Here is a 16,893-nt window from a genome sequence, read left to right as displayed (position 1 = left end):
CTCAGATCAAAATGGAAATGCTGCCAAACCTATGGAAAAGTTCTGCTTCAACTCAGATTGTCAGAAGTTATTTTTGAGTGTGAGGAGATTATTTCAAATACCAGCTAGCGTTTCCCTGTGGGGAGATGATGAGCAAACATCTAGAGAAGAGTCCGAATGTGAAACCGAGGGCGGCTTCTGTAGTGAAGGACATGTCAGAGCTGACATTAGCCAGGGCAGGGGCTGTCACTGCAGGACCCTCAGCTATGGTGCCCTGCCCTCGAGGAAGGCATCTGATGGACATACTCGGAATTCCTGGGGATTACTGAAAACCAGAGCAGTCCTGCACCCCTGACATCTGGGAATCTGAGCATGACTCCTTAACCATGTCACCAATGGCTGAGATGAGCTAATTAATTTAAAAATTATGATAGTACAGGAGTTGCTGAGCCAATCTCCTTTTCCTCAATAAGAATGGTGTGTATGGCGCCCACGGTAGAGCCTGGGGAGAGGTCATAGGACACCCCCACCAAGAGTGAAACTTATCCCAAATGTAGTAGGCAAATGCTCAGAAGCCAGGACCACAGCTGCATTCCTGCCATGGGAGCTAGACATTCCTCCAGGGAGGCTAGACACGGCGGCCCATGGTGGAACGTGGTGTTCCGTAAAGTTTTTCCTGTAGGTTCAGCTTCCCTTTGTGAAAGACATTTTATATGAAATGTTGATGATAGCAGAGACATTTCACCAAATGTGAATAATGTTTATGTTGTGGTGGTGAAGAATATGGGTGATATTTTCATGGGTTTGAAGCTTCCATGCATTTCAGAGTTTTCTACAATTGACTAAAATGATCAGAGAGAAATTTTTTAAAAAATGTTTTTAGAAGCAAGAACAGGCCAGAAGGCTCTAAACTCTTTTGATCGTGCGCTCTCTTAATAAAATATTCTTGAACTTGCAACTCCCTATCTTTGCATATATTAGTTTCTAAATGGTACACATGTTCTACTATCATTGGCTAATACTCTCAGAACTCAGGGTGCCCTTAGGGTGAAATTTAGCTTTTTCATCAGAAGTTGTGTTTTCATATTTCAGATTGCCTCCTTGATCATTCTTAATTATTTTTTTGGCCTGGCTTCTTGACAGATCTGATTAGATTATCATTGTTTCTTTACCCCACAAGGCGGCTGTCAGAGAGTTCAAAGTTCTCTTGTGCTTTCATGCAAATCATTATCCTCAAACTGCAGTTTCTTTGCAAGAAACTTGATAAGCCATGTGTCTTTCTGTGAAGATTAGTTAAAAGTAGATAATAGATAAGCCTTTTTCACTGAGTGCATGAAAAGAGCACTAATTTGAAATATGCTGAGAGCACCCGAACAAATGAGCCACATCAGCTCCTCTGTGCACTCCTGCTCTCCTGGAGGAGCCCTCTCTCACCTCACCACCAGCCAGGGGTTACAGCGAGATTCTGGTATCAGTCTGTTGGTGAAGTCTAGGGAAACTTTGCATCTTTTTTAGTCATTTAATCAAATATGTGTGCATATAACATATATGCACATACATATGCATACTTATGCAGTGAGAATTTTTGTGTTTTCCATGGATAATCTGAGGCATCCCCTGGGGTGGGCATAATCACAGTGTATGGTACTAGAAATGACACAAAGAAAGATACTCTAAATAGGAGACTTTATGAAGAATGGGCCACAGTTATGATCTTTCTTAAAATCTCTAGGATCTTTCTTAGAAGCTCCGACTCTACAACCACAATCAAAGTTTTGTTCAATGTACCTGAAAATTAATCTGTAATTAACTTGAGTAAGGAATGGAACAGCCAGCTGTAAATCTGTGGGGTTTGCATTAGGGCAAGTTGTGGCTAGGTGGAGGCTGGGGGAAAAAATAGCCTTTGAGGAGGAAAGTTCTTCCTTGAGAAGAGACAGTTGATTACAATTTACCGGTGATCTCAAACCTTTAGGCAGAGGCATCCGGTGTCTTGTATTTGAAAGACATTGCCTTTGACCGGAGAGAAATCCAACTCAGTAAACATTTAGTGAGCACCTAATATGAGTCAAAAACTATGTTGGCATTGAGGATACAAACAGTCCTTGCCCTTCAGGGACGAGCTAGGGAGAAACAGAGGAACAGAATCATCATACAATGTGATAATTCGGTGACACAGAGAGAGACTCGTGGCGGGGTGAGAACACTGAGGCAGGAGAAGTTAATCAGGCTGCCCATGGAAAGTTCCTTGATGAGCTTTTACTGGAAGACAGGTAGCCAGGATTTGGCATATTCTGGGGATGCTATCTAGTCTCTGCTGGGGTATCTCCAAAGTTTGGAAAGTGGGGGTTTGGGAGAATGGGGGCAGAAAAAGGAGCTCGGGATTTTATCAGTGTGTCGAACCAGAATCTTCTCCCCTTTTGCCCTTCTGTGGAAAAACAGAAAAATCTGCTCCCTTTTTAATTTGGCAGCCTTCAAAATATTTAAAAGTGATCATTATAGGCTTTTTTTCCCCTTTATCTGGAAAATGTTGAGATTACATAGTTATTCCTACAATCCTTTTGACTCTAAAAATTTGATGACTATTTCTCTTTGTCATCAGCCCTTCTCTGTGGCCCATGTCCCAAATTTATCCATGGCTTTCTGGATATGACATAGTCTCCAGACACCTCGTTCTCCTGCTTGCCGCCCGCTGAAGGCAAGTTAGCCAGGCCTTCCTACACACACCTGGGTGCAGTGTGTTCAAGGTGCTGGCACTCTCTCGGAGGAGCCAGGAGATAGGAGCCTTTTCAGTGACATTATCACCTGCCTTGTCTAGGCTTGTGCTCCCTTAAAACCTGCTGGTTGTTTGTTCAAAGTCCTTCCAATATACTGACTTTAAAAAAAAAAAAAACAAAAAAAAAACTTAAATAGAAGCTTTTGTGCATTTTCCCTCTCAAACTGTACTTTTTTTCTTCTTGGCCCAGTTCTGTAGCCTATTAAGGTAAATTTATTATTGCTTCAATATTGTAGCTATTTGAAATATTGGCCAGACCAGGCAGGGCCCTGTGATGCTTTACTGGAAGTTTTCCTCTGGTGACGCAGGGCCATCAGCCTGCACAGTCATCGTACTGCCTGGGGATCATCTAAGGACCACGTCATCTAGTCCACTTTCATAACTTCTTCTTCTATAGATACAGCGTCAGACTCTGCAAAGCGATGCTGTGCTCCACGTTTGCAACACGCCTCAAATCCACCAACATAGAAACTGTAACAAGAAAGAAAATGAGATCTATTTGGGATTACTCTTTGTGGATTGCTCCTAGGGATCACTGTAGCATTCTCTAAATATGCCCTAGTTCCTTTGAGAAGGAAATGCAGAATGAATCCTACAAAGCAAGCCAAAGTCTACACAAAATATTAATTTGATTGTCTCTTCCAGACTTTTGCCAAATTGATTTCAGGATCATGTTGGGGGGTTGGCGGCAGTGGTTCTGCTACCATCTTCCTTCTTGAAAAACAAAACAAAACAAAAGTGGTTATTCACACAGCTTTCCCATTCTGGCAAGTCACCTGTTTTGGGTAATTATCAAAGATCTCTGATGGGAACTTTCAGAATACTCTGTAATGGGGTGTGTCTGGTGCTGTGAACCTAAACTCAAGTTATATTATCAAGGTACAAATGCTGTATGCTTCTTATTTCTGGTGAGGATGCCAGGGGTTCAGTAGAAGGAAGCTCCAGGACTAGGTATTTAGCTTACAGAGGGGGAAAAACACTGACACTCAAGTACTGATATGTACTAGAATGAGGGGACAATATATATTGCAGGAGCTCTTCAACAAAGGGGAGATCTTTTGAAAACATAATAGATTCCCACAGGTCTCAAACTCATTAAGAGGCCGAGATATGGACAGAAGAACCACTGAGGATCCAATCAAGACCCCTTCAAGATTATATCAAATATTTCTGTTTTTTTATTTTATTTTTTAATTTTTTTTAATAATAAATTTATTTTTTATTGGTGTTCAATTTGCCAACATACAGAATAACACCCAGTGCTCATCCCGTCAAGTGCCCCCCTCAGTGCCCATCACCCATTCACCCCCACCCCCCGCCCTCCTCCCCTTCACCACCCCTAGTTCGTTAGTTCGTTTCCCAGAGTTAGGAGTCTTTATGTTCTGTCTCCCTTTCTGATATTTCCTACCCATTTCTTCTCCCTTCCCTTCTATTCCCTTTCACTATTTTTTATATTCCCCAAATGAATGAGAACATATAATGTTTGTCCTTCTCCGACTGACTTACTTCACTCAGCATAATACCCTCCAGTTCCATCCACGTTGAAGCAAATGGTGGGTATTTGTCATTTCTGTTTTATCATGATGTTAATGAAGAAAAGAACATGAAATTGTTCATAAAAATTATTCAATTATACAGATTATCTACTGGAATAGAAATTAGGTAACTGAACATTAGAACTCATCAATTACAGCATGTTGAAATATGCTCTTACATTATTTTGCCAAAAATTAGAAACAGTTGAGTAGATTAATTTATTGCCAAATCCTTCTGCTTTTCTCAAAAGTTCTTGCAATATCGCCAAAGGTCTTTATATAGCTACATAAATAAATGTTTTAACTCTTAGACAAGATATTTCTAAAGCAGAAGGAATTGCTATGATACACCTTTAAAATAGCCTATACTAGAATTCACTAATCTCAACATTTTATAAATTGATTTTATAAACAAAAGGAACTCTCAGGAAAGAAAATACTAGACTAGACAAGGAGAATAAATGACTCTGATAATTTGATGAATTTTAGTTTCACGCTGATAACCTGTATCAGTGTACAAACCCATTATAGGTAAAATAGCTCTTCCCGTTCAACAAGACTGTCTCTTTAGCTACAATATGTCTTTCCCTATCATCCAGCACTTGTAGGTCAATGGAGAATATTTAGCTTTCACTTTTCTCATCTTAATAAAAATAATGATATCATAAAACAGAAAGATGCTCATTTTGCAATTGACAGCCCATGTATTTCAGACCATCTCGCCACAGTGAAATGCCTTGGATCCTTCCTTCCCATGATTAGTTGGAATAGGATTGGACCTTAATATACACAGTGTGTATACAAATGATTTCTCTGCAGTATGCAATGCTGCTTGAAAGCATTTTACCCACAGTGGAACCTCTTTCAAAGTTGGAGTCAGTCCTCTCAAGCCCTGCCACTGCTTTATCATGTCAGTTTATGTCATACACTAAATGCTTTGTTGTCATTTCAACAGTGTTCACAGCATCACCCCTAGGAGTAGTCTCTATCTCAAGAAGCCACCTTCTGTCCTCATCCATAAGAAGCATCTCTTCATCCATTCAAGTTTTATCATGTGATTGCAGCAATCTAGTTACATCTTCAGACTCCACTTCTAATTCTAGTTCTCTTGCTGTTTTCCCAACATCTTCACTTACTTCCTCCCCTGGAGTCTTGAACCCTCAAAGTCATCCATGAGAGTTGGAATCAGCTTTCATCCAAACTCCTAGTAATGCTGTTATTTTGACCTCTTCCCCTGAATCATGAATGTTATTAATGGCACCTAGAGCGGTGAATCCTTTCCAGAAAGTTCTTGATATATTTTGTCCAGATCCATCAGAGGAATCACTATCTGTGGCAGCTACAGCCCTACAAAATGTATTTGTTAAATAATAAGACTTCAAAGTTGAAAGTACTTCTTGATCTATGGGCTGCAGAATGGATGTTGTGTTAGTAGACATGAAAACAACATTAATCTCAACATATGTCTCCATCAGAGCTCTTGGATGACTAGATGCGTTGTCAGTGAGCAGTGGTATATTAAAAGAAATATTTTTTTCTGAACAGTAGGTCTCGACAGGGGGCTTAGAATATTTTGTAAACCATGTTGTAAACAGATGTGCTGTCACCCAGGCTTTATTTTTCGTTTATGGAGCACAGGCAGAGTGATTTAACGTAATTCTTAAGGGCCCTGGGATTTTCGGAACAGTCAGTGAGCACTGGCTTCAGCTCCAGGTCACCATCTGCATTAGCCCCTAACAAGAGAGTCAGCCTATCCTTTGAGGCTTTGAAGCCAGACATTGACTTCTCTTTAGCTGCGAAAATCCTAGATGCCATCTTCTTTCAATAGAAGGCCCTTTTATCTGTATTGAAAATCAGTTGTTTAGTGTAGCCACCTTCTTGAATTATCTGAGCTAGATCTTCTGGACAACTTGCTACAGCTTCTACGTCAGCATCTGCTGCTTCCCCTTGCACTTTCATGTTACAGAGATGTCTTCCTTCCTTAAACCTCATAAACCAACCTCTTCTGGCTTCTAACTTTCCTTCTGCAGCCTCCTTACCTCTCCTCAGCCTTCTTAGAATAGAAGAGTTCAGGCCTTGCTCTGGATTAGGCTTTGCCATAAGGGAATATTGTAGCTGGTTTGACCTTCTGTCCAGACCACTCAGACTTTCTCCATATCAGCAATAAGTCTGTTTTGTTTTCTTATCATTTGAATATTCACTGGAGTAGCACTTTTAATTTCCTTCAAGAACTCTTCTGTTGCATTCACAACTTGGCTGTTCGGTACCAGAGACCTAGCTTTTGGCCTGTCTCAGTTTTCAACATGCCTCACAAAGCTAATCATTTCTAGCTTTAGATTTAAAGTGAGAGGTGTACAGACTCTTCCTTTTACTTGGACACTTAGAGGTCATTGTAGGGTTAGTAATTGGCCTCATTTCAACGTTGTTGTGTCTCAGGGAATAGGGAAGCCCAAGGAAAGGGGGTGAGATGGGCCAGTGGCTGGTTGGCGAAGCAGTCAGAACATGCATATTAAGTTTGCCATCTTGCATGGGTGCAGTTCATGGTGCTCTAAAACAATCACCATAGTAACATCAAAGATCACTGATCATAGATCACCACAACAAATATAACAATAATGAAAAAATTTATAATGTTATGAGAATTCCCAAAGTGTGACACAGACCTGGAATGAGCAAATGCTGTGGAGAAAATGGGTGCCAACAGCCTTGCTCAACACGGGGTTGCCACAAATTCTCAATTTGTAAAAACAAAAACAAAAACAAACAAACAAAAAAAACATCTGGGAGGCACAATAAAGCAAAGCTCAATAAAATGAAGTATGCCTGTACAAGGCAAATGCCTTCTTCAACCCCTGACCATCATCTTCATCATGATTACCATCATCTTCAAATGATTTGGAGAAAAGGACTGTGGAGTGAGATTTCCAACTTCACAGGTGATAGTAAAGAACTAAATAGATGGGAATAGACCATGGGAAAAGGGAAGAGAAGTGACAGGTGAGTTTTGATTTGGACAAGTACAAAATAAAACATTGGGAGGAGAGGGGGGAAGACTCTCAGCAAGTGGGAGGAGCCAGTGAAGAAGTCACCATGAGAATAGAGCCCAAGGCAACTGCTAAGCCAAATCTCTCGGGTCAGTGTGTGCCAGGAGGATGCTGGATTCAGTGAATCTCATCTGGCAGGAAAGTCTGGGGCTTCATTTTGAAGTGAGCCTTCCCACTTCCCATTGCCTCTTATCCTTTCTTTCTGTTTCACTCCTTCTCTGATTTCCCTTATGGCTATGGCTCTAGAGTAGACAATTGTTAGCATAGAAATATTGCCAATGTATCTCTCAAAGAGGTCATTGTATCCTAGCACTCCAATTAATTCAGGAAAGCAAGGGAGATAGGAGCCACTGGAGCCAAGAGGGGAACTGAGTGGGCTGGAGCTGAGATGGACCTAATTGAGTGGAAGGAGAAAGCAAAATAGAGTGATTGAAAGTTGAATACCCTGTGGGCAACTTGGGTTCTCTCCTTCATTCATCTGGTGCAGGCCCTACTTTTTGCCCTGAACAAATTCTTTCAGGTTTCTTTTCCAAATGGAGTGAAATAGCCAAATTAATTCCCCAGTGCAGGATTTCCTTTTCACGGTCTCTGTATTAGCAAACAAGTCTATGTCCAATATTATGAAATAAGCCAGAGAAAAATTTCTGAGTCTGGGGGTGATGGGGGTCATGAAGCTCGTCACGTCAGAGGGTTGATTTTGAAGGGTGATGAGGATCTGACAGACTGGGAGAGGAAACATGGGTGTTTCAGGGCTATCAGATCAGGGAAGGAGGCTGGACAAAGATCAGCAGCGAGTAACCTGCTGACTGACAGCCCCCATGAGACGGGGCTGGAAAGTTAGGCTTGTTCATTAACAGCTGGTAAGCTTCAGGTTTGAAAACCAAGGTTCTTATTAAAGAAAAAAAGAAAAAAAAAGTGCCGCTGCTATGTGCCAGCCTGGTACCCCAGAAAGAAGGTAGGGAGGAGGAGGGCAATGAAAGAACATTTTTTGATGACACAGAAAATAGGAAAGAAAATAAACTCCAGTAAATATTAGAAATAAACAGATCAGACTATTTCAAGGATCTGGGCATCACTGCTGGGGGTAATAGGAAGAGCAAGGCAAAAAGAGAGAAAAGAGAGTAGACATCAGGAAGACAGCCTGGCTGAGTCAGCTGATCTGTTGAGAAGCCCCTCAAAAGTCTCATTCTTTGGGCTTCCTAACAGACATGGGTCCTTTGCCTAATGATGTCAAGGTAGTAAGGGGAGAAGAGGGTAGGAAAGGGGAGAGGAAAGAATATAGAAACACCAGATTCAGAATGCTGGATGTATTTCATGTTGATAGATTCAGATTCCCAAGGTACCAAATCCCTGAGGCTCACTCTCCCAACTGAAGCACCTAAACTTCGCTCTGCCCCTCCTCACCAGGACTCTCAATACTATCCATCCCACAGACTCCTGCTTTCGGACCCCTGCAGGATTTTCCTGCAGCAATTAGACCTTGCATAGACTCAGTTTCATGGAAACCAAACAAAAACTAAAATTGAAAGAAAAGACAGGCTCTTCCTTTCATGCCTGTTGTTGTCTTAGTTTTATTCTGATTTTTCTTAGTTTACAGGCTAGGACGTAGGCCAAAAAAATATATTATTTGTTGTCAGTACATTATCTGATAAAGGATTTATCCAGCATATATTAAGAACTCTTACAAATCTAAGAGCAAGCGATAATTAACCTCATTTTAGAAAACTGGAAAATACACTTTACAAAAGTAGACACAAATGGCCAATAAGCATGTGAAAATGTGCTAACCATGATTAGTAGCGTAAAACCATAGTGAGATATCCGTCGTGCCCACGAGAATGACTAAAGAGACTGGTAATACCAAATGATGGTGAGGATATAGAGCAACTAGAACTTTCATACATTCCCAGTGGAATGTAAAATTGCTGTTGGGAATGGCTACCACACACCTACCGTATGACTATGATCACACTCCTAGGGAACTCTCAAGAGAAATGAAAACCTGTAGCCAGAGAAAGACTTGTATAAGAACTTTCACATCAGCCATACTCATAATAGCCAAACACTGGAAACTACCCAAATGGTCATCCAGCCAGAAAATGAATAAGCAAATTGTGGCACATCTACACAACGGAATACTACGCAGCAGTAGCAAGGAATGAACTACTCAAACACATGACAACGTGAGTGAATCTTAAATAGAGCATGTTGAATAAAGGGGCCAGACCTAAGAGAGTACATACTGTATGACTTCATTAGTACGAAATCCAAGAATAGGCAAAACTACGTCTGCAATGGTAGAAATCAAAAGGTGGTACCTGAGGCATGTCAGAGGGTAAGGTTGGGCAGGGCACAAGCACACTCCCTATGGTGATGGAAAGGTTCATATTTTGGTTTTGGTAATGGCCACATGGGTGGACAAAATGGATCAAAACTGAATGCTTAATTAAATATGTGCATTTTATTGTATGTAAATTATACTTCAACCTTTTTAAATACAGGAAGGAAAACATTTATTTATAGGCCCATTCATCCTATATTATAAATCAATTATCTCTCTTACTCTTCTCAGTTTAACTCTTTTCTCTAGTTAGAGAATGAAGTACTTTTCAAAGAAGGGATACGACAGAATCCTGTTTTGCCTGTCAACCTGCTGGTTCCCAGATCCCCAGGACAAGTAGATACTAGGTTTTCCTGCTGAGCTCAGCGGATCCCTTAGTTGACCTGAGATGATGCGGGGAAATGAGGTCGGAGTCTAGGACAATAAAGGTGGTATTTTTACAATTCCCCTATCTCTGCTTTCAAGACAAGCAACTACCCTCTGCATGAAGAAAAGTCTTACTGTTAGACAAAAAATGGAGTCCTGTGCCCCAGATGGTGGCCTCTTATGCCAGGCCGCTTGCCTCTCCCATCCTAGTCTGCATGGCCCCAGCCCAGGATGTAAGTGTGCCATCTCCCAGCTGCCTCGAGCTGGCTTTCTCTGCAACCTCCACCCCATCCCCTGATGTTCCCAGAATGCCAGTGGTTGTCAGCAGGGGAGGTTATGCCACATGTCAGCAGTTATGGGGGAGATGCAGCATAATGGAAATCCCTGAACAAGGGCTCTGGGATTTGGGCCTAGGCTGCCTGGGCCATATTGCAACTGATGCAGGGTGAGGCTTTCATTTCCTCTTTTCAGAAAAGGTGACAGTCCCTGTGCCATGGCCTTCGCAGGGCTACCAGGCAGGTGTGAGCATGGGACAGTGGACCTGAAAACCGTCAGAAGGGTTCTCTGCTCAGGTGCAGTTGCTCATTCAGTCCTGCCGAGTTCCTGCCTGGGAATGGTGCGGTTGCAAAGGAAGCATGGGATTCAGTCCCTCCGTGCGGTCACATGTTTGAGGTACAACCAGGGAAGGTGTAGAGCCATAACCAGTAGGCAGGTTCCTATGAGGGCAGAGTTTCCATTCATTACAGGCTTCAGTCTTCATTAGAATTCCACGTTTTGATGGTATGCAATCTGCTTGGGATTTCTACAGGTCTGCTCTCCATTTACACCGTTAGTCACCACGTCCAGGTATCAGCCTTTGCAGGGAGAGAGTCCCCTGCAGTAGAACAAGGGAACCACGGCCGGGCCCCGGGGCTTGATGTGCACCAGCTCTGAGTGTGTCACCTCGGGCCAGTGACAGGTTTCTGTAGCCCTCCGTTTCTGTGGCTTGGAAAGAGTGAGGAGCCTCGGCGACCACTCTCTCCAGTGATGACATTTTTAGAGTCCTGCTTGGGGTGTGGTGGACAAAACCTCTGCAGTCAGAAGCAGCACTGAGCTGTGTCCGCAGGTGTGCACCCCTCAGCAGCAGGGTGAACTCCGGGCAGGTGGCATCTGTCTGAGTGGACACCAGCTTCCTTGTCGGTAAGATGCACCCGGAGATCTCCACCCGACCTTCCTCTCCGGGTCATGGTGGGAGTGGAACAGGATGGAATATGCAAAAGCTTTATAAACTGTAACTTACGCAACATTTGCGGCTGCAGACATAGAAACACCTGGAGGATACTGCAGCAGGTGTGCACGTGTGGGTGTGTGGCGCGGGTGCACACCTGTAGTTTAGGGCTGCGACGGCCGCAGAGCAGAGACGGATGCAAGGATGGGGTTCGTTATAGGGCTTGGAGTGGGTGAGCTGACCATCGTCCCCTTCCAGGTGACGGCGGAGCTAGATGCCTGGAACGAGGACCTGCTCCGGCAGATGAATGACTTCAACACGGAGGATCTGACGCTGGCTGAGCAGCGGCTGCAGCGCCACACGGAGCGGAAGCTAGCCATGAACAACATGACCTTCGAGGTCATCCAGCAGGGCCAGGACCTGCACCAGTACATCATGGAGGTCCAGGCGTCAGGTGGGTGACCTCTCCTCCCGGCAGGCGGGGAGCCCGTGGAAACAGGAACAGCCTGACCCCGCCCGTCCTTCCACTCCGCTCATTCATTTTATTCCCACAGATACAGGAATGGAGGTTTTTTGCCATTTTAGAGAAAAGAAAACGGATGCAGGAAAGCTGAAATCACTTGTCTGAAATTGTCCAGTTAGGCTCTGGTAAAGAGGAGGATAGGGCCGGGGTCTCCGGGGCCTGTGCAGGGAATGGGAAAAGCAAATCACGGACAATGGCACAGATTCACAAAAACCACAGGCCTGCGGAACTACACCAGGTGGGCTCCAAAAGCAGCCAGCCAGCCAGTGAATTGTACTCCAATGTGTAGATGTTGGCTGTTCACCCCCCACGTCCCCTCTCCTGCCCTCCACCCCCAGGGGTCTCTGGTCTCGGGCTCTGAGAGTCCCGGTTTTTTAATCACTTGTCTGTGTATGAGGGTTTGAAGTGCAGATAGAAGTTTATGGCAAGGTCATATAATTTTATGACTTCTCAAGAAACCATGGCTGAGTATCCAGATCTCACTTCTTCTCACGTTCAAGGTGTATTCAGTATCTACCCAGCAAAGGCATGACCCCTTCCTGTTAGACCCACCGCTCTCCAAAATGGTCTTTGGTGTTAGAACTGGGGAGAGCCATAGCAATCCCAGGGTCCAACTAGTCCACTAGACAGGAAATCCCTTGTGTGGGCACACGCCAGTAGAGTGCTGGGATCCAGTCTCTACACCCAGACCCACCCGTTGCCCTGCCGGGCAGGTCCTCCTTGGCTCAGGCTCCTCATCCTCTAGGAAGAGGCAAACGGGGGTCCAGGCCATCATCAACTCTTTAAAACAGTCTATGTCCCTGTTGACCATGAAGGATTTTTTTTAAGATTTTATTTGTTTATTCATAACAGACACACAGAGAGAAGCAGAAACATAGAGGGAGAAGCAGGCTCCTCACAGGGAGCCCGATATGGGACTCGATCCCAATACCCCAGGGTTCACACCCTGAGCCGAAGGCAGATGCCCAACCACTGAGCCCCCCCAAGGCGTCCCGACCATGAAGGATATTTAGAATCATGAGACTGTCAGGCCGACTTTAGCAATCAAATTTGACCATAGAGTACTGTGTTGGTTTTAATGACCTGAAAGAATAAATCACAGCATTCCAAGAAACCTTACTTCTAACCAGAGGAGAGACAATCAGTAAATTCTGTCCACTTTGCTCAGTATAACCTTTCCATGAATTTTCATTTGTGTTGTGAAAGCTGTGGCTGCCCTGGCTTGTTCACAGTGCAGAGCTTGCCCTGTAGCCCCAGGAAGGGCCGTTCACATTGCAGTCTCTTGGTTGAGGTTGGGGACGACTCTTAAAAATGTCAGTGCCAGGCCCCAACCACAGATATTCTGGTTTAACTACCCCTGAATGGGACTTGGGCATCAGCCAAAAAAAAAAGACTCCCTCCTCAGGTGAATCCACTGTGCAGCCAGGGCTGAGACCCACATGCAGGTCAGAGGGCCCATAGAACCTGCCACGTCAGAGTCTCTGGGGGTGGGCCCGATGGTCTGTGTTCCCCCAAGCCCTCCCGGTGGTGCTGATGCACCAGGAGTCTAGGACCTCCTAGGAGTGCGGGCCCTGGACCGGCAGTACCAGCATCACCTAAGAGCTGGTTAGGAACGGAGAATCCCAGCCCTTATCCCAGACTTGCCCATTTGAATCCGTACGTTAACAGAATCTCCAGGTAAACCCTGTGCACGTTACAGTTTGAGACACATGCGTGGCAATGGCTTGTACATATTCAGGGTTTCGTTGGGGAAGGGGAGGGAACCATGATCCTTTCTCTGCGGCTGAGAACCTTACTGAACCCCCTTACTCAGGGTTCACGTCAGAGCTTGTCCTCACGATGCTCACAGTAGCTGGCTCTCCAGCTAAGACTGGGAACCCCGAGAGGATGCGTGGGACCCACAAGAGAGGCTGGGACGGAGACGCCTGGCGGGGATGCTCACCCCACGCCGTTCGGTGTCGATGCATCTGGCAGGAGGAAGGCCGGTCTGCCCGGAAACCTGCAGTACTTGGTACCGGGGTGCTGGCGTGACCTGGGCAAGCCCATCTCTGTCCCCAGAGCCAGGTAGCCATGGTAACGGAAAGACCACAGGTTGCCGAGAGTCCCTGAAGCCTGCCTGTGATTGCAGGTTGGCCGTGCTCGGCCGCCTCCTCGACCTCGAGGGCCGAATGGGTGAAAACACTCCGGGCAGGTGGGCCCACACCCACAGTATCCTGATCAGGAAATGAGCTTTGTCCAAAGAGGCTTGATTGGCCTCTTCAGGCCTCTCTGCCTGGCTGGTCCCCTGTTCCTACCACAGCTAGCTGCTCAGTCTGGCGTCATCCCTGAGGCTTCCAAGGGAATGAATCCAGGGATTTCGGGGAAGCTCATGTCCTGTCTGCTGCTGAGTGCCTGGTCCTGCAGAGGATGCATGTACCTCACCTCTGGCTTGGAGGAAGGGGAGGCAGAGTTGTACCAGAGCTGGGGAGGGGGGGTGGAGGCTAGGGGTGGACCCCGGGGTGGGTCTTGCCCCCAGGAGGTTGAGGAATGCAGGACTTCAGAGATGCAGGAACTGAGGCAGCAGATGTCTTAGTCATTGATGATGGGTGTCCAGTAAACTATATTTGAGCTAAATATAGTTCAATATATAATACATAATAATATAAAGATAATTTAAGCTGTTGTCTTAGAAAAAGGACAGTTCCAGAATTAACTAAATTGATCGTTAGCCCTGCATGGTCCATTAATTAAGGGCTTATGCTTTGATTCTATAGGAATAAACGGAAGTAGGGTATTTCCATACACTTATTTTCAGGTGTATGGTTTGTAGTGTTGAACCGAGTCGCACTAAATCCCTCTGGTGTGCCAACGGCTCTACCCAAAGCAGGAGCCTTTGCTTAAATCAGCCTCAGGAATGGAAGGTGAAGCAGGAACTTTCTCCACTTGCTCATCGTTCTTTCCTCCCTGTAGTGTGATCTATTTCGGCCTCATGTTGGGAGGTGCCAGGTGTTGCTGGAAAGAGTCAAGTTGGACAAAACACTCTGGCTAAAGTCAAGGTCCGATTCCACTATTAGCAAGCAGTCTGCCTTTGGAAAGCTCCTGTTCCTTCTCTTTAGACCTCTCTTCTTCTGTCTACTGTGGGAGGTGGGCCTGGATTCCTATAGTCCCTTCCAGTTTGTACTTCCCACGATGAGTCAGCCTCATCACCCCCAGTGGCTATGCCACAGGTCTCTCCAGTGAAATCTGACCATGTGACTATTCCTCGTGACCTTGGGAGTAAGATGAGCTACGTGTCTTGTGGATACGTTGCTTTTGTGGTCTAATCAAAGCATCAAGCTCTTTCTTTATGTGAGATTTTTTAATTGAAAAATCTTTGGGATCTGTGGCAATGATACTTAAAATTTACTGTGCCTGGGAAGAACCCAGCCCTGGCATTTGGAAATAAATAAAGTGTGGTGTGGGGATCTCTCTTCTCCTTGAGCACAGCGCTCAGAGTATGGATGGCACCCGGCCACACCCCGCCCTACCCGGTTGCGTTTGCACATGCTACCCAATCTCTCCCAGCCTCACCTTCTTCCAGAAAACAGCAGTCGCAAGAATACCCACCACACAGGGTCACCATGAGGATGCAGTGTGATAATACTCGAGCATGGTAAGGGCTCAAGACAGCTTGGTGACTATTGTATGTTATCCTTGTTTTCTGGCACATACTGCGTTCTGTTGGACTATGTGCTCCTGTAGCTTCTCCAGCAGCATGAGAGCAGGACTCTTCCTTCTCTTTCCATTCTCAGCATCTAGCAGAGTGGTCATGTCTTGTACATGGCACGTTCTCAGTAATAGTACTGACTTAGTTAATGGAGTGAACATCAATGTGGGTGGAACACATGTAGGCAAAAATAACTGGCCATGAATAATTTCACTTGCATCATCAAAGGAAAGAAAACGCCTGTGTTTTTCCAGAATGGAAGCCACTCTGGGGTTAATAGGGATGTGGATCTGATGGGGGCTGAGTGGAGGGAAAGAGAATGTAGGTGTGAAACCATGGTTCTCGGCCTGGCTGCTTATTTAGAATCACCTACAGAACTTCAAACTACCAAGGGCTGGGCCCCACCCCTCAAGGAAGTCTTGCTTATTTGGTCTGCAGTGGCCCCAGATTTTTCTTTTCTTTAACTTCCCAAGTGATTCTGTTGTACGGCCAGGGTTGAGAATGTTGATCTAAAAACCCAATTAAAGGACTTTGTAATTTCTGACCTGGGTGTAGCACTGAGGAGTGGCGCAGAATGAGAAGAAAGGAGGAAAGATGTTCTGTCTCTGAGGCAGGCTGATGTTAAAGAAAGCACAAAGAACGCGTCAGGGTGGCATAGCCAGGAATACCTCTATCTTACCCTAGATGACAGCCACCTCTCTCCTGGAGGAAAGGAAAGTGGTACCCTCAATGTGGCAGCAAAGCTAAGTACAGTTAGCTGTGGCCTCGATCCCTAAACAAACACAGTGCCAGCCACTCTGCTGACAGAGTGTAGCATAGAGACTATCTCTGTCTCTGGGTTGCTGGCCACTGTACCCTCTTATCCAGTGGTTTCTCATCTTGGTTGCATGTTCGTATCACCCAGGGAGCTTTAAGACTTCCTGATGCCAGGATCCCGCCCACAGAGAGTCTCTCCTGTTACTGCTCTGGGTGTGGCCAAGGACATGGTGATTTTTAAAGTTCTCCAGATCTAATGTGAGCCAAGATTGAGAGCGCTGGTCTAAGAGCATCCAGACCATCACAGTTTCTAATGATGTACACTGAGCAAGTCCATAAATATCTCACGGTAGGATTTTAAATTGACATTTTTACAAGCCATTCAACAGCTCCTTTAGTAATCAGTGATGAATATGTGGTAATTTACCCAAGGGAAAGGAGAAAGTAGGAACATGGATATTTTGAGCTTACTAAATGCCAGCCACTCTATACACCTAATCTTACTAAAGCCTACAACACCCCCAGAGGTCATTGTTGGGATTGTTTTTACCCAAGCTCTGAGAAGATTGGGAGCCCAGAGATGCACTTTTAATAGGGGGAAGAGCATAAATTCAAATCTAAGTCTGTTCTTTCCAGCATCTGCAGGTGCTTTCCACCACAGCACATGAGCTGAGCCCTTCCCCT

At 45.0% G+C, this 16,893-nt stretch overlaps 1 protein-coding gene across 25 annotated transcripts in view; it reads left to right on the top strand.

Annotated features, from left to right (window-relative positions):
• KALRN (kalirin RhoGEF kinase) overlaps positions 1-16,893 on the top strand; it is a 657,335-nt gene that overhangs the window by 353,670 nt on the left and 286,772 nt on the right. For all 25 annotated transcript variants that reach the window (XM_072811625.1, XM_072811621.1, XM_072811628.1 and 22 more), the window contains one exon: positions 11,504-11,699. In XM_072811625.1, coding sequence (XP_072667726.1) covers positions 11,504-11,699 — 196 coding nt within the window. The remainder of the gene's footprint in view (positions 1-11,503; positions 11,700-16,893) is intronic.

Source organism: Canis lupus, chromosome 35 (genome assembly GCF_048164855.1).
Source record: "Canis lupus baileyi chromosome 35, mCanLup2.hap1, whole genome shotgun sequence".
NCBI lineage: Eukaryota > Metazoa > Chordata > Mammalia > Carnivora > Canidae > Canis > Canis lupus.
The sequence above is the reverse complement of the archived record's forward strand: the minus strand, read 5'-3'. Positions and strand labels throughout refer to the sequence as shown.